The following is a 17,596-nucleotide window of genomic DNA, read 5'->3' as shown; positions in this document are numbered from 1 at the left end:
CTGAGATCCAGCATAAACTTTCTTCCCTCCCTTTAGGAGCTGCTGTGGTCGGCCACTCTGACAGCGTGACCTCCATAGCAGAGGTCTTCCCTCAGGAACATGTGGTCAAGCACTAGCAGTTACAGGCTTCTCTCTTCTGGGGAACACACTGTTGATGGGTGCATGCAGAATCTTTTTCAGATGAGAGATAATTATACTCTATCCCTTCCTGCCTCTCCTATAATTTGGCCTATCCATTCAAATTATATACACCTGCTTCTTTTCACTCTATCTTCTCTTTGTGGGTTTGAAGAAATTGAGTAGTTTAATTTTAACCGCGGCATCAAGTCTGTACAATGACAGCTACAGATGTCTCTGACCTTCACAGAAAGGAACGACACAGTTGACCTGTAATCAGTGGGATTTGCACTTGAATTTTTATCTTCATCTTATAAGCAATAGATTTGCCAATCCACTGGCAAGCTTCCACTGATACTTCTTTGTGACCAAAGACACTATGTGGTCATGGGCAGAGCAAATCTAATTCGACACAAAAAGAGCCAAACCCATCAGCTTGGACTAAAAATTGTGTGATCTGATTAGGTGGCAGAAGCAGGCACAGCTCCCTCAATGTGAGTCGGAGTTCTTTAGTTGGCAAGCACCAGAAATTGACTCTGACCATGTTAAGCCACAAAGGAACACAATGGAAAATGGAGGTTAAAGCTTAGGAACCAGGTGTTTGGAAGGTACTGTGGTAACTCAGCTCAGGGGGAATCTGTGTAGCAAGAGCCCATGGGCACTTTCTTCAGTAGTGTGAAGAGTGGGCTCCAACGTTTTTGACTCTTGATGTCCTTCTGTTCAAGATTCAAATTCTAGGGAGACGGTTTGATGAGCCGCACTTGGATCTCATGACTGCTACCTGGAGTGGTGGAAGTCCCGTGAATGCTCAGTCAGTCCCACAATTTAGCCGTGTAGGGGAAGTTTCCCAAAGGAAAATACAGGTGTTCTGACAAGAAAAAGTGGAAAATGGATGGTGAGCAGTCAAATCAGCAGATGTCCCCAACACCACCAAAATGTGGTCATTAAAGTGGAGAGTCAGAGACTGACTCTGAGTGCTGAAGTACACTTAGACAACAGCTCAATGATAGCACCAAAAAAGGTTATTAAAATCCGGTTTTGAGTTGTAGTGTTAAATCAGGCTTTTTAGCAGCAATTTTTCTTTGAAGTGTTTTCAGCACAGCAGACACCCTGCGTGGTATGTGAGTAACTGGACCATGAAGCATCTCTTTCCAGTCAGCATTACCTACCTCCCACCTCATCCTCCTACCAGCTCTCCTTTGGCCACTCCTACTCCCTTCTCTTTACCGAAATCTGAATCCCAAGGGTGTTTCTTTAGCAACCTCTTTGTTTAATTTGGAATCAATCAAACATCATAGGACTTTTCAACATTTAACAAATGGTGACTTATGTTTTTAAAATCCAAAGTTAAATCTAATTATTAGATGTAGAAAGAGAAAAACAAAGTCAGATAAAATGCTCATCTGAAGCTAGCTGTCCTCCGAGTGCTCTCCTAGGCAGACTTGCTCTAGCCCCCCTTCAATGAAACTTCCTGGTAGACACTTGAAAGATGGTTCTTCACTTCCACGCAAAGTACAAATCAGGCCAGCATTTGGAAAAAGAGACAGGTTTATTCATCGCGTTCAGTGTTAGCTGGAATTTGTTCCCTGCAAAATTTCACTTTTGGTTATTAAAATAATCGCTGTAGGAAACAAATTCGTAACCCATTTCTCATATTACCTGCACACACACAAAAAAACCAAAATGTGATATCCTGGGGTTTATTTGCTGAGAGCACTTCCCATAAGAACGAGGCAGTATGCATTGGGAACTTTGTCTGGTTAACTCCTTGTGGACAAGTTAGTCACAATCTTTCGCCTCCGCCTCCAACTCTCGTCCCCAGCACCCTCCCCACCTCCTGACTTCCCGCCTCTCTGGGGCTGGTGACCTAATAGCATTTTTCTTCATGCATATTTTGGCGTCGCCCCATGGCCTGGCTGCCTTCGCTTGTCTGAGTCTTTTGAAATTCCTGCATGTTCGCCCCAGATTAAGCCTAGTGTGTCTCAGGATGTGTGTTCCGTTTTTGTTCTTTCCCCTTAACGCTCCCTGTGCAACGTGTCTGGGGGGAGGAGGGCAGGACTGGGAGCGGAGGGAGGGGCAGAGGCAAGGAGCTGTCCCCCTTGCACGTTTCCAATCGTATTACGTGAACAAATAGCGGAGGGGTGGCCGGGCCGAACGGCTTGTGTAACTTTGCAAACGTGCCAGAAAGTTTAAAATCTCTCCTCCTTGCTTCACTCCAGACACTGCCGGCTCGCCGGGCCTCCGCGTCGCTCCCCACCGCCTTCCAGAGCACTGGAAAGAGGAGAGAGGCGGGTGCCACGTCCCAGCAGCTGCCTTGACTGGAGAAGGGTCTGCAGCCCACCCTCCGCACTGCTTGGTGGGGCTAAGATACTCGCGCTCCACCGACTGCCAGGTTGAAGATTTCTTCCTCTCTCACGTGACTTGAACCCCGTTTTTCTTTTCTCTGAGCTACGTCCTCCCGGAGTGGGGGCAATCCCGGAAAGGGAACGATGCACTTCGCCTGGACCACGCTCCTGCTGGGGCCCCTGCAGCTTTGCACGCTAGTGCGTTGCGCCCCGCCAGCCCAGGGCCAGCAGCAGCCCCCTCGCGAGCCTCCCGCGGCTCCCGGCGCCTGGAGCCAGAGGATCCAATGGGAGAACAACGGGCAGGTGTTCAGTTTGCTGAGCCTGGGCTCGCAGTACCAGCCGCAGCGCCGACGGGATCCGGGTGCCACCGCCCCAGGCGCCGCCAACTCGGCCGCCTTGCAGCCGCGCACGCCGATCCTGCTGCTCCGCAACAACCGCACGGCGGCCACTCGGGCGAGGACTGCTGCCTCTTCAGGAGCCGCCTCAGGTCTCCCGGGGCCCGCAGCCCGCCACTGGTTCCAAGCTGGCTACTCTTCGTCAGGGGCCCGCGATGCGGGTGCCTCGCGCATGAGGAACCGGACGGTGCAGGCAGAACGCCCGGCGCTCAGTAACTTGAGGCCCCCTAGCCGCGTGGACGGCATGGTGGGTGACGACCCATACAACCCTTACAAGTACTCTGATGACAACCCCTATTACAACTACTATGACACGTACGAAAGGCCCCGGCCTGGGAGCAGGTACCGGCCGGGGTACGGCACCGGCTACTTCCAGTACGGTAAGCAAAGTCACCGAAACCACCGTGCACCCCTTCCCCAAAGAGGCTGGTGGCTCCCCGACGTGGCTGCCAGGGCGCGGCAGGCCCTAGTTCTCGCAGATCAGATCCCTCCCCCTGCGCCTGCAGAGGCAGCCCTGGAATCTGGTACAAACCACGCGCCTGGCCCACCCCTGCTTCCTTTCCACATTGCTTTGCAGCCTGGGGCATCCCCTTTCTCCTGCTACCCGCAGCCACACACAGACAGGCAGTCTGGTTGGGCAAAGGATGAGGAGCAAGGGATACGGAGGTACCAGTTGCCAGGGTAGGGGGCGCTGTGTTGCCTCATTACTGTGCCCATCGTCTGCTCTCCTTTAGGTCTCCCAGACTTGGTGCCAGATCCCTACTACATCCAGGCTTCCACATACGTGCAAAAGATGTCCATGTACAACCTGAGATGCGCCGCGGAGGAAAACTGCTTGGCCAGGTACTAGCTGGGATATCAGCGGCCTGGCTGCCTGGTCTTCATTCCAGGGGCTGATCAGGTGCCTGGTTCTGGCCACTCTTGTTCCTACAGACAACAGTTAGGAAGTGGTGCAAGAGCTGGGAAGTAGGACTTGATCTCCTGGGCATGCTGACCTGGATGGAGAGTTAAAATTTTGAAGATTTCCATGGGTTCTCTGTGGGTTCTCTCTCAAACTGAAGCACAAGATTCAAGATCCTTCAGCTTTGGAGCCAACTGTTTCCAATAACTTTCTATGAAACTGTACAAAACGTGAAAAGAAATTGTAATCGAAGAGCTTGTCAATATTCCCTTAAAAGATTGGGGGGCTAATTTGCCAGTGTGGAACCCCTCATTGGCAAAAGTTGTCTTCTTTTGTTTGAAGCCGTAATTAGTTATGGGGGGTATTACTTCAGCCAGAATAAGACCATGAGCAACAGCTTTCTTTTGCTTTTTCTTTCCCAACAGTCCTAAAATAAAATAGCAGTTCTGGGAGTGGATTTCCCTGAGTATGCTGCTGGGAAGCCAGCAGAGGGAGCAAAAGAACGTTTTGATAGGTCTCAACAATTTTTTACAGTGTAAAATAAGGTCATCAATAGTATTTGAATATATTTTCATACAAAATATATTACAAGAACATAGTAATATTTATTTGTATATTTCTCTCACTTTGACTCTTTATAACTCTCAGACTAAAGGAAGAGAAGGAATTGAAGCTCATCATCTTCATTCTTGACTCTTGCATCACTCACACCATTGCACCCTCAATATTATTATAGTAATGCTGTTGTTTTGAAGGTGGTGAAGTTAGAAAATTATCTGTCTAATCTGGGTGTATTGTTTTCAAATTATTTCCCCACTGTACATCTTAGTTAATTGTTCAAGAAATGTATTGTTAAATTCAAAATTCTTAACAAGTAAATATGGATGACTTTTTAAAAAAATCTGGGATAATTACCACCTCAGTTTCACTCATTCATGTGGTTAAACTTGAACTGATTATAAAGTTTACATATCATATGTAAATTTTTTATAGTGTGTGGGTTTATTTTTTTAAGATTTTATTTATTTTTGGTGAGGGGAAAGGAGGGAGAAAGAGAGGGAAAGAAATATCAATGTGTGGTTGCCTCTTGCATGCCCCCTACTGGGGACCTGGCCCACAACCCAAGCATGTACCCTGACTGGGAATCGAACCAGCAGCCCTTTGGTTTGCAGGCTGGCACTCAGTCCACTGAGCCACACCAGCCAGGGCTCACATGTAAATTTTATTGCTAATTTTATTATGTTTTTACATTTAAACTGAGGATTTCCATAGTTGTTATTCATTTACCCATTCATTCAACACATATTCACAGAGCTCTACTTGCTAGGCATTGTTCTAGGATCTGGAGATTCAGCAATAGATAAAATAAGCAAAATGCCCTGGTTTCTTGGAATTGATAGTCTAGTATGGGGAATAAGGGAGTGAGCATTATATATCAAAAAAGGTTTTGCTTGTTCCTTTGTCTTTAGTTAATAGTCTGTGAAAATGTTTCTTTTTTCAAAATGACAGCTCAGCATATAGGGTGGATGTCAGAGATTATGATCACAGGGTGCTGCTAAGATTTCCCCAAAGAGTGAAAAATCAAGGGACATCAGATTTCTTACCAAGCCGACCAAGATATTCCTGGGAATGGCACAGCTGTCACCAGTAAGTGGATGGGTCTCCTGGGTACTTTTGACTTGCTTTATCACTTTCAAGTGATTCTTACACAAAGGGAGAAAGCCGCTGTTATTTACATTTAGAATTTTTCTCTGTGTATGTTGACATAATCATTGGAGTGTGTCTTTAAGATAATATGTCAATGACTAGATCCTGTTATCTTTTAAATTAGAAACTCTAAATCCAGCTTATTAAAACTGTTGCTAGTATATAGCAATTGGCTTCGCTAGAATCTTACTCCAATATATTGCAAGTGAGATTGATAAAAAAAAAAAAAAAGCCCTCTGCAGCCAGATCATCTACCTGTAGTTGGTTTGCATCTGACAGCATATAATAAAGACCATAAATTGTTATCAAAAAGGTTCAAATACCTTTCTCAAAGAAAGGTGTTCAGGCGTGTCCAACCCACAGACTACAGGCCGCATGCAGTCCAGATGGCTATGAATGTGGCCCAATATAAAATCGTAAATTTACTTAAAACCTTATTTTTGCTCATCAGTTTTCATTAGTGTTTGTGTAGTTAATTTGTGGCCAAAGACAACTCTTCTTCCAGTGTGGCCCCGAGACACCAAAAGGTTGGACACCCCTGAATCTACTCCATGAGCTGAGAGGGACCTTTCTCCATCTTTTAAAAGACCTGAATCAATACAACTGCTTGTTCTGTCCTAACTTTAAAAGATTTTCACATTAGGTTATTCTATAATTCACCTTGATATATCGCCCAGGTGTTTATTGCCAGGAAATCCTGATGTGTGCCCTTAAACTTCCTGCAGTTCTAGCCATTTCCTCTTCTTTCCTTAATGTGCAAAGATGAAACACTCAGCACCTTCTTGTTAATGAAATGATAGCAATAGATGTGAGCGCTTCATCTGCTAATAAAACAGAATTATTTTATTTCCAAATAAAACTTGGTAATAATAGTGGTGGAAAAAACATGGCATTTTTTCTCTTTTGCATTTTAGTGATGATTTTGAGTCCATGAAAACTCAATTTTTAAAAATCTCACAGAAACCTTCCAATAGTCATGTGCTCTTCTTTTTTGGAATGGAACATCAGTAGGGGCAGCCAAGAGAAATATACTAGAGAACATATGGCAAGTTTCACTTAAACACAGATAATTTATTGTCTATTTCTATTTAATATTTGGAGGTAAAACAGGATATAATAGAAAAGCAAGATACTCCAAACAAGTCTTTCCCCCCACCCACCCCAAGTTGCAAAGTTAAAAGCTTAGTGTTTTGCTAGATTCTGACCCTGGGTTGGGGTGGAAGGGAATCTAGCACAAATCTGGCTTCAAGAAAAACTTTATCTCGATTTTAATGTGCAAACAAATGTGTGAGGCAGCCAGAGTGACCTGAAATTCCCACTGCCTTTTCTGTATGTGCCCCTGACCACTGTCTCTGTGCTGTGTGGGACACCAGACATTACCACAGCATGGATGAGTTCAGCCACTACGACCTGCTTGACGCGAACACCCAGAGGAGAGTGGCTGAAGGCCACAAAGCAAGCTTCTGTCTCGAGGACACGTCCTGTGACTACGGCTACCACAGGCGATTTGCATGCACTGCACACACACAGGTAGGTCGGCCTTATCGGGTCAGGGATCTGCAGGCTTCGCAGGGAAAACAAAGGGGTCTTCCATTGTCTTTCCTCCTGCCTGCCTGTTGCAAGCTATTTCTTTTTGGGGGGGGATCTAGTCAAGATGGAAAACAACTGGGAAAGGGAAAGTGATGGCTTGATGATCCAAGTTATTTTGAAAGTATTTCATCATCACAGAAGGTCACTGCACGCTCGTTGTGTTCCACAATCAAAAGCAGCCCTTTACTCTGAAGCAATCTGAAGGGTTTCCAATGTCTGCACTTACTCTGTATAATTTAGCAGGCTTGGTAAGTAACTACAGAAAAGCTACCTGTTTTCTCACCTGCAAAACCATTCCTTCCTCCACCTGTTAGGCTAAAAATAGGATACCCCGTGCTGGTGGTGAGGTAAAGGAGAGAAAATAGGTTTCTAAAAAAGCACTTTTGAAAACTGTCTCTTTTAATCATGCAAATAAGAGCAGACGGATACAATTTCTTTCTTCACGCATATATATTTAAACCTACAGTATAATTGATGTCAGATGTTCCTGGGATGGATTTTTAAAAATCATGCTGAACTAAGCAGTTTGTATGTCTTATAATGGGAAAATCTGTGTCAGTTAAAAACCGTGCCAGTATTTCCATAAGAAACTCTTAATTTGTAAAAGGACATTATAATTTTACTCCAGCCAAAATCTTGGCAAGGAGTAGTGAATGTATATAACTCAGCGCACACAGGGATCAGCAGCTGGCACCTGGGGAAGCAGATTCCAGGGCTGTAGCAGGAAGCTTTTTGGTGACCTAAATGTCACCATTGCTTCTTTCTCTTAGAACATCAGAATACTGGAAGGGGTGGGGGAAGGTTCAGTAAGTGCCCTGAAGCAGCACTTATTCTTTAAGCAAAGGAAGATGTAACCTACCCACATATTACAGATGTGCATATAGAAGTTCCCTTTTTCACTCGGCGATCTCCAGGTCCCACAGCAACTGCCTGTGCAGGGACCTGGAGTTCATGCCCTTCATTTAGAACGAGGCATTCTGGACAGCTCACTGCTGAAGTACTGGAATACAGAGTACAGGTGTTTACAGCACTTCTACTCCCTCATTCTTGGAGTAACCCCACTTCATTTTATATGGTACCTTTCCTGTTTATCATCCTCCGTTTATGTCCTATTTAACTATTACTCACCAGGTCTTGCATTACAAGTGATTTATGTTTTTGTGGTTTTCACTTTGCTGCTTCATTTAAAGAAAACAGTAATTTGCACAAAGCTCCAATGCTGACTTAGATTAGTTGTATTATGATGATGATTAAATTATCTAAATATAAAAGTAGATACAACTTCCTTATGTTTATACTTGCATACAACTCTAGATAACAAATTCACATATTAAACATATACAAAACTAGAAACTGTCACATTAACCTCATTAATTTAATGTAACAAATGGTTGTGTTTTGCTAAAACCAAATATCTAATTTAGACAGCCTCACATAAGGTTATATATTTAATCTGTTTTTAACGTATGACTCTGAGTACATGAAATACCAAATATGGGCCTTAAACACGCCCACATTTGTTTGCTAGTGCAGGTGATCAAAGTTCATACTTCCGCTGCTGAGTTACCCTGGAGCACCAATTTCAGCATTCTTTAAAGACCTTTTGTTCACTTGAAAGTAAGACCCACCTTGTGGTGTTATTTAAACCTGTATTAAAGAGGTATCTAATCCAGTGAATCCTTATAATGCCATGAATTTAGTAGTAGCAGTACCGACAATAATAGGATCTAACAGTGATTATTTATTATGTGCCAGAATCGGAATTATGTGCTGGAATCAGAAACCAAAGATTATTCATTACATATTTACTCAACATACTGCCAATGTGTGGGTACAAAGCAAGGTGGTCATATGGTTCTCAATACTGTAGCACAGGTAGTTTGGGTGTGACCTGTCTGTGCCACATCATGTGCCGTACGAGAGCACAATTCTCCTTCTTTCCTCCTGAATCAGGTTACAGCCAAACCAGCATTGTTTCGGACATACTTAGGTGATTTGCCATCTTAAGCACCAAAGCAGACTTGGATGCTGAAATTAAATGGCAGTACGGAGTTAAAATGATTCCAGCATATGCCTTTTAATTTACTCGAGATTACCATTAGAATGAAAATACAACAGTAGAACTTCTCACAAAGAACTAGTGGAATTGAGAATATATCTACAGACTTCAGTGTGAACCAACTTCTCCAGACTAAAACTTTCTGGAGAGCAATGACCGTATCTCATTGGTATTCTTCTCTCAGCCTGTAGGAGTCACTCATTCACTTAGTGAAGCGAACAGCAACTGCAGTGAGGTGGGATTCAAACACTGAGACATACATTCATCCCTTTAATTCAACAAAATATTTCAGGGCCGTATGATAGAGAGTACAGTGTGGTGGCCGAGATTAGAGACTCTGGATCCGATTGCCTAAAAGCAAAACCAACTCAGCCGCTTACGAGCTGTGTAACCTTCCATGAGTTATTTGACCTCACTGTGCCTCAGATTCCTTATTTGTAAAACGAGGATAATAATAGCACCTACCTCATGTAGTTCTGGGAACTGAATGTAGGCATGCGACATGTTTAAAGTGATTCCTGGCACATAACGCATAGTTACTGTTAGCTACATAGCTAGATATGTAGTGATGCCACTTCAGAGAAGAAGAGGATAAATACTATAAAAGCTATACCCACAAAAAAGTATCACATGCAGAGTACAGGAAGGTGATTTCCCAAAGGGGAAGCTGGGGAAGGTTGTACTGAGAAGATGACACTTGAGCTAAATTGATTATTATGTGGCCTTTATTCCTGAACTGGTATAGTTTAGAATTTTGGTGGAGGCCTATTTTGTCCCTTGAGATTGATTTGTGACACTTTTAAAAAGCTAGATGTACTACTACTTATATTAGTCCTGTATTTTTTTTAGCTGGAGGTGCTATAAGGCTGAGTAACATATACTTCTCAAGGGAGATGCAATATAAGTATAGTTTTATGTCAGACTCTTGTAAGTACTAACTTAAAATTTAATTTGCAAATAATAAGCATATTCTTTAGCATACTCTAACCATATACCATCTTTTTAAATTTCTTATTTTATTTGTTCTAGGGGTTGAGTCCTGGCTGTTACGATACGTATAATGCAGACATAGACTGCCAATGGATAGATATTACAGATGTAGCACCTGGGAACTACATTCTAAAGGTAGAAGCCTTTGAAAATATGTACCTATAATTTATTTTGATTGCAATTCAACAGAACTCTTCCTCTGGGCTCAACTGTTAAATAATCATGGCCCCAAAAGCAATTATATATCCTCTAGAACTATTTCTAAATGATCCTAGATATATGAAAAAAATATTATTTTAAAGAACTTGAGGCAAAAATATACAGCCTCTCTCTAACACATCTCCAAAGTTTAAGCACTTGCCTAACTTAACCCTCCCTATACCCCTACACAGTGAGTGGAAGCAAGGTAGCCCTGTGAAACTAGGAAGACATTAACCAGTAGACATTGCTGATGAAATCTGAAATGCGGATGATGTTTGCGTTGCCTAGGTCAGCGTGAACCCCAGCTACCTGGTGCCCGAATCGGACTATTCCAACAACGTTGTGCGCTGTGACATTCGCTACACAGGACATCATGCGTATGCCTCAGGCTGCACAATTTCACCGTGAGTCTTATTTGCCTAGCTAAGTGATCCTCTTTCACAGAGTGTGCTAGTTCATCAACGGGCATTATACAGGAGTGTCTGTTTCTATTACCACGGTAGCCTCCTGTAAACTAGACCAAAGGAAGAGAATGGTGAGTCTGCACTACAGCACACTTAAAGCTGCTCTTCTTTTGGTAATGCTAGAGAAGGGACATGTGTTCAGGTTTTTAGCATCCTAAAACTTAGTTTTAAAGACAAGAAATACACGCAGAACACATTGTTTACCCAAAAAGCCCGTGTGGAGGTCGAATATGTAAAATATGCAATCTGCAGTGTGGGTGACCCTGTGGGAGCCCAAACAGTGGGTTTCCTGCCCTGCCAAACAGTCCATGAAGGAGCACTGAAGAAATTCCTAGAGTTCTTCAAAGTCCATTCTGAAAAATCACTGCCTTAAAGTATGCAACTTAAGAGATCAGACTGCCTGTTCTGTAGAAATCAAGAGTTCACATATTCAAGTTCTAGAAAAAGTACTAGGGAAATATTCCTCAACAGGAGGGAATGTGTGGAGGTGCCTTCATAATTTTCCTAGTCCTGAAACCCTTGTGTGAATGAAATCTTAGATAGAATCCCCGCACATTAATATTCACAGTGCTGGTGTGTTGATGAAAATACTTAAAAGAAAGCTGTGTAGGTTTCCTGCTTGTCTGTCTGTTCCACCTTATCCCTCAGCACTGCCTGCTCTAGTGGGGCTGGGTTATACGTTCTAACTACATCCGCCCCCTGGGAGTCACACCTGCCGAACGATGAGAACACCATTAGAGTGATACCGAACACAGTCAGCTCTGTTTGGTGTTGGAGAGACGCCAGGGCCTCTGCATCATCAATAACAGGTACACTAGGAAGTCATAATTAATAGCAGTTTCTCCCTGATATACAGACCAGGTATCGGTTTGGCCGCACATGAACCCGCAGTTTGTAGGTTGCCCCAAGACCACCTACACCTAGTTGTTCAGGTTCTGCCTTTCCCCTGGCTGCTGGCTGGGGGAATTGGGGGCTTAAAGCATCCCGTGGTCCATCCACGTACTGTGACTTGAGCTGCATTCCCCTCGCAGGGGTGCTTTTTCCTTATTCCCATAAATGCCTGTGCTCTACAAGCATCATCACAGCATTACAGATAAATGAAGCTAATAATTGCAAAGGAACAGCATAGGAAAAAAAAAGGTAATTATTCTTCTGAACATGCCCACAGTACAGAAAACCTGAATGGGTTTATGACCCATATTGTATAGAGTTGATCATAGTATAACTGTAAATTCCCAGAACATCAGGGTAATTTGGGCTAAAATAAATAAAAAATAAATGAATTAATTTCTCTTAATTTTTATAGTTCCTTATTCACTCATTATTCATTCACTGGTACTCTCACATTTGTACTATGTACTTATTGAGGTCCTACACTACATATTAGAGAGTAATGCAAAGATAAATAATTCCTGACCCTGGATTACTCCCTTGTAGCCTTATTACAATAATTCCAATTAATTACCTGTGAATCTCTGCATTTAATGTTTGTCTCCTGCTGTACCCCGTCGTGGCTGGGACCCAGCCTGCTGTCTGCTGTATGGCCGTTGCCAGGTGTAGGCCTGCCGCCATGTAATGTAGCCTCTTATTCAACACTTGATTAAGAGATGAATTACCTTGTCTTTAGGAATTTAGACTTGAGAGGGTGAGAGGGGTAAGATGAAATGCAGTGGGACCAGGGCCTCTGTTATAATGAGTTAGGTGACTCCCAGGTACCACCGCTGACCTTGCTCTAGGACTAAGTCTAGAAAAGTGACTCTGTTGTCGCACAGAGTCTGTCTCACTTCGCATCAGTAGAATCCACTGAATTGGATGTTGCCAGATATTTCGAACAAATAAAAATTGTTATATTGCTCCAGCCTAGAGTTGCCTTTTTTTTTTTAACCAGCTGCCACTGAGTATAATTAAACTGCAGGAGTGGTTGAGGTAGAATTTTAATAATAAATATTGATCAGATGAAAATATGAAAAAGTTTAATGACCCATAGTTAGTGGCTCGTCATAAAATAAGATCACACTTATCTATGAGCAGGAAGTAATGGGAGAAGTACAGAAACCTTGACTTGAGAAAGAAACTCTCATGTTCAAGGTGACCGCCTTTTATATTTGGACTTTCACTTCCGGTCTCCCTTGCTAGGGGTCAGAGTTCTCTGGCTGAGGATCAGGAGTAGCTTTAGAACAGCACTTGAACTGGGTCTTGAGGGCTGAGGAGGACTGCACTGGGGAGAGTTAAGCAAGAGCATGCTGGGAGGAATCAACATCACCGACACCTACATGGCAGGAAGACATTGCAGGACATGTTTAGAAAAGCAACTGTTCCAGTTTGGCTAAAACATGTTTCGTGGAGTTAAGTGTTAGGCAAAAGGATGGAGAAGTACGCTGGGACCAGATCAAAGGGAGCACTGAAGAACAAGCTGAAAAGCTGGAACTTCATTTTGAAGGTGATGCAGAGTCTTTACAGTTTCTTGGACGGGGAGTGTACCTTGCCTAAAGTTATGTGACCAGCCTGGTGACTCTGTAAGCAAGAGAGTGTGTGATTCCCTCCATAACATTACTGCTGCTTTTTAACTCCTAAAGACACATCACCTCTCAGTTCACTGGCATTTTTCATGTTAATGAAATATCTGAGAGCATTCCCTTGGTGTGAACAACCCATCCAGTGAGAAAGTGTGTGCCTTTATTTCTCTTCTCCCTCATTCTCCTTCCTGTAAATTAAACATAAGGACCAGGTGACTCTGTGGCCCAGTTCAGTTCTACGATGCTACAAATAAGTTCTTTTCTCACAGAAATCAGTGTTCAGAAATTTATGGTTTATGATTTGGACTCAGTACATTCTTACTTCCTTTACATGGGGATCTATGATCATAATATAAATACACTAATATTTGATTTATTGGTTTTGATCCTGTCCATAAAGTCTTGCCCATTAATGCCTCACTGTGTATCCAAAATCACGCTGAGAAAGGACTAATGAAGCAGTCATGACCCTGCTTCTTGGTGCACATGCTGCACTTGCCCCATGGAGAGAACTTGCCCAGGCAGGGCTGCTGGTCTGAGAAGCCCTGCTGTACTCCGGATTATTTCAGTGGGTGTTTCTTTTAACGATAAACATCAAGTCTGCAGGCATCAAGGATACACTTTCTACTACTGACATAGTTACTTTCTTTAAATCAGTATTAAGATCACCCTGACTGGTGTGGCTTAGTAGGTTGGCCATTGTACCGCAAACCCAAAGGTCTCCAGTTCGATTCCTGGTCAGGGCACATGCCTAGGTTGTGGGCCAGGTCCCTGGTTGGGGGTGTATAAGGGGCAACTGATCAATGTTTCTCTCTCTATCTTTCTCCTTTCATTCCCTTCTCTTTAAAAATAAATAAAATCTTTAAATCAGTATTAAAGTCAAGTATTAATGGTAAATTTCAGAACGTGAGCATTGCTTAGGTGGAGGGAAAATGACATCTCAATTTTTTAAAAGGTTGACTTCAAACTTGTCTACTGTGTTCATTTATAACATATCAGGTTAATAATTTCTCTTATTTTGTTTTTTTAATATAGGTATTAAAAAGCAAGCCAAGACTCCCAATGGATAAATCAGTGCCTGGTGTTCTGAAGTGGGAAAAAAAAGATAAACTTCAGTAGGATTTATGTATTTTGAAAAAAGAGAACAGAAAACAACAAAGGAATTTTTGTTTGTTTTATAATAGTATATAACTGGATTTTGAACATTTAAATTGGCATTATTTGGAAACATTTTAATATTCACATTATTTTGTGAATTAACACAATGTTTCAATTATGTAGTTGCACACTTGGCTCTTTCAAAGAAATCCAAATTTCTTATGCTCTTTTTGAAATTATAATATAGAAAAGAAAATAATATTTCAATGAATGAGCCAAAATTACTTTGAACTGGGAATTTTCTAAAGTACTGAAACTTCGGTGAACCATAACAATAACTGGCTTATATTTGTCCTGGCATAGAACCATTAGAAATGAGGCTCCTACTGTTTAAGTAGACATGGGCACATTTGGTGCTGAGGAAGGAACAAACACATTACCATTGGTATCAAGAAGTATTACTATATAGCAGAGAAATGGCAATATATGTATTCAGATAGTTACATCCCTATATAAAATTTATGTTTACAGTTTTAAATTAGTAGATGAACTCCTTTCTTTCTGTCAAGTGTACAATTTCATTCTGACTTGAGTCAGCCTTTGTTTCGGAACAAATTAAGTAATGGAGCTGCCCAACTGCTCTCTGCCGTTTGTTGATGCTCCCTCTACTCCCTCATTTTCCTACGGGCAGAGAACTTTTAAGTGGCACCCTTGAAATTACCATTCTGGGGGACTGGCACACATAGGACAACGGTGTCAATGGGAAGTCATTCTGCTAACACATGTAATACATCCAAAGATGCACAATTAAGTATATTGAAGTATTAGCCAAAAAACTTTTCTTACTGACATAAAATAAAAATCATACGAACAAGTCCCTCAAAGCACAACTGTCAAATACTTTTTAAAAATTAATGAAAAACATCTTGGATTTGTCAAACTTTCTACACTTTTTAATGTTTAGGTTTAAAAAGAGGAATGCTAAAAAATGTTGTTATCCAGAATAGAAGACATAATGTGTGTGGATTCAGGAAGCTTATCCTCGGTCCACCAGGCGTCAGCCATACATGTTTGTATGTGTGTGTCTGAAATATAGTCCAAATTCGGAGAGCACACGGCATTACATACTTGAGGAGTTGGTGAATAAGGGAAAAAAATTCTGCAAAACCAAGGACTGTGCTGTATAATGAGACAGCTGTGATTTTATTTTAAACTGTGAAACCATGTGCTACAACAGAATTTGGAGAATTTCTCTTTTTCCTAAATTCAAAAAGTGCAGAAAGAAATCAAATTACACGTTTAAGTTAGTGGTACTTAAGCAGTTTTCCTACATTAACCAGTATTAAAATCTTAAGCAACGTACTTCAAGTGCAAGGACACGTGAGGTAGCATTTAAAAATGAGTTGGCATCCTTGTACTATATACACATCGTGGAGTCATAAAGTCAACGAGGTTCCGAACTCACTTGATGCCTAGCAGGGGGAGAGGGGCTAGAGGTGGCCATTGAGGGGTGGATAACAGAGGACCACAGAACCCACACCCGCCAGGGCACACACTTACCAACAGAGAATACAGACAGCTTAATAGAGAGACCCAGGACTTTCATTGAGCTATTATCTGAGCTATGGGATAGCGTTTTTGATGTACCTCTTTGCCTTAAATTGCTTTTTAGTTTTAAGATTGTAGAATGACCCTTTCTTTTAAATTGTAATCTTTTCAAATATTTTAATATGTTAAAAAAAAAAGAAAACTACTGTCAGTATTAATGCTGAGCCAGAATGGCATCTACAGATTTAAGATCTATAGTTCATCAAGATTCTTACCCTTTGTATTACAAGATAGCCAATATCATGGCCTTTGGATACATACGAGGTGGCACATTTACTGTCATTCCTTGGGCCCTCCATCTGTCTATCCATCATCATTTGAGGGCCTAATATATGCCAGGCACTCACATGCTAGGCATTGGGATATAAAAACGATTATTCCTAACCTCAAGTATTAAAAATGTCATTATTACCCTTTAGGTTCACTTTATTTCATTTTAACAACTATAAGTACATGTCTAAAAAATTTTATTTTAAGCACTATTGTTTTTCATGACCATATTTTATTTTAAAAATAAGTTAATAATTAATGGTTATATGCATGTATGTTACTAATAATTAAAAATGTTTCCAATCCCTGAAATGTGTGCCTTTTAAATATAACATGTCCTATTTGGTTGATTTTGAAAAAAGCTTCAATTAGGAAGCTGAAGAGTCTCACTTATTCCTTATGTAAACATTATTCCCCTCAATCACCCCTAAACACTCCCAAATTACTCACAAGTATTGATTTAACACTTAGTATTTTTGAACCTCAAGGGATCGCTTCTCTGAATAACCACAAAAACTCACAGAAAATGACTAGGTGGTAAAGTTATCCATTAATAAAATAAACAATCCAGGCTTACCAGACTCTAAAAAATCTAAATAGAAAACAGAAAAGATACAAAGAATGTTAAGTACTAGCTTTTCAACTAATAAAGACTGTGAAAAAGATGGGCTAAATAGGAAAATAATTTAGTGAGTCTTCTACATGCCATATTAGTGGCCTCATAATTATTCAGACCACAGTCTGGATTTAAAGATATCTTGACCTTGGAGACTATGATTCAGTCTCTCAACAGTCCCACAGCATATGAGTCTATATCTTGACTATATCCAGGAAATCTTTCTATTTTTGCATAATTTTATTCACAATTTCCATCACTAGGCATTATTCATCATAATGAACAAAAATTTTTCTCTTTGAAACCTCATAGAATAATCACATTCATAAACATTCCCAATATTGAGATTCTAGAGGAATTGCAGTCTATTAAAATTATTGTGGCACTGAGAATTTATCTTTAGCAAATTGTGTGAAAATATAGAATTTCTGGTCAGAAGATATTTTATTTTAAAAGTAACTTGTTCTGATACTAACAGTATAGTAACTGATAAGTCAAAATTACCCTTTTTCTATATATTTTTTATATTTAGAATTCATATTCACAGTTAATATATTCAAACAACAGCTATATTTCATTTTCAGCTACCAAAAGTACTGGGCCACTTCTAAAACTTCCAGCATCTCATTTATCCTTGGAGCCAAAATGGTGCTGAATTATTTCAACTTGAATGTAAAAGTGCTGCCTTAGTTCACAGGATATGAACAGTCAGTATACCA

The 17,596-nt window shown here is 41.3% G+C and overlaps 1 protein-coding gene across 3 annotated transcripts; it reads left to right on the top strand.

Annotated features, from left to right (window-relative positions):
- Positions 1-2,084: 2,084 nt before the first annotated feature.
- LOX (lysyl oxidase) lies at positions 2,085-14,677 on the top strand. Of its 3 annotated transcripts, XM_024571662.4 has the most exons (8): positions 2,085-2,106; positions 2,337-3,237; positions 3,592-3,700; positions 5,268-5,405; positions 6,839-6,995; positions 10,144-10,239; positions 10,594-10,709; positions 14,321-14,677. In XM_024571662.4, the coding sequence occupies exons 2-8, from the start codon at positions 2,607-2,609 to the stop codon at positions 14,325-14,327; spliced, it is 1,254 nt and encodes a 417-aa protein (XP_024427430.2). In that variant the 5' UTR covers positions 2,085-2,106; positions 2,337-2,606; the 3' UTR covers positions 14,328-14,677. The 3 variants fall into 3 exon arrangements, with proteins under 3 accessions (XP_024427430.2, XP_045060507.1, XP_053766596.1); XM_053910621.1 differs by lacking the exon at positions 2,085-2,106 and having other exon boundaries at positions 2,227-3,237; XM_045204572.3 differs by lacking the exons at positions 2,085-2,106; positions 14,321-14,677 and having other exon boundaries at positions 2,225-3,237; positions 10,594-10,713.
- Positions 14,678-17,596: the final 2,919 nt, after the last annotated feature.

Source organism: Desmodus rotundus, chromosome 1 (assembly GCF_022682495.2).
Source record: "Desmodus rotundus isolate HL8 chromosome 1, HLdesRot8A.1, whole genome shotgun sequence".
NCBI classification, from domain to species: Eukaryota; Metazoa; Chordata; class Mammalia; order Chiroptera; family Phyllostomidae; genus Desmodus; species Desmodus rotundus.
This window is presented reverse-complemented; position numbering and strand designations above follow the sequence as displayed.

Coding starts and splice junctions, on each gene's coding strand:
- LOX (XM_024571662.4), top strand. CDS start 2,607: ATGCACTTCGCCTGGACCACGCTCCTGCTGGGGCCCCTGCAGCTTTGC. Junction 5,406..6,838: donor GAATGGCACAGCTGTCACCA/GTAAGTGGATGG, acceptor GTGGGACACCAG/ACATTACCACAGCATGGATG. Junction 6,996..10,143: donor CATGCACTGCACACACACAG/GTAGGTCGGCCT, acceptor TATTTGTTCTAG/GGGTTGAGTCCTGGCTGTTA.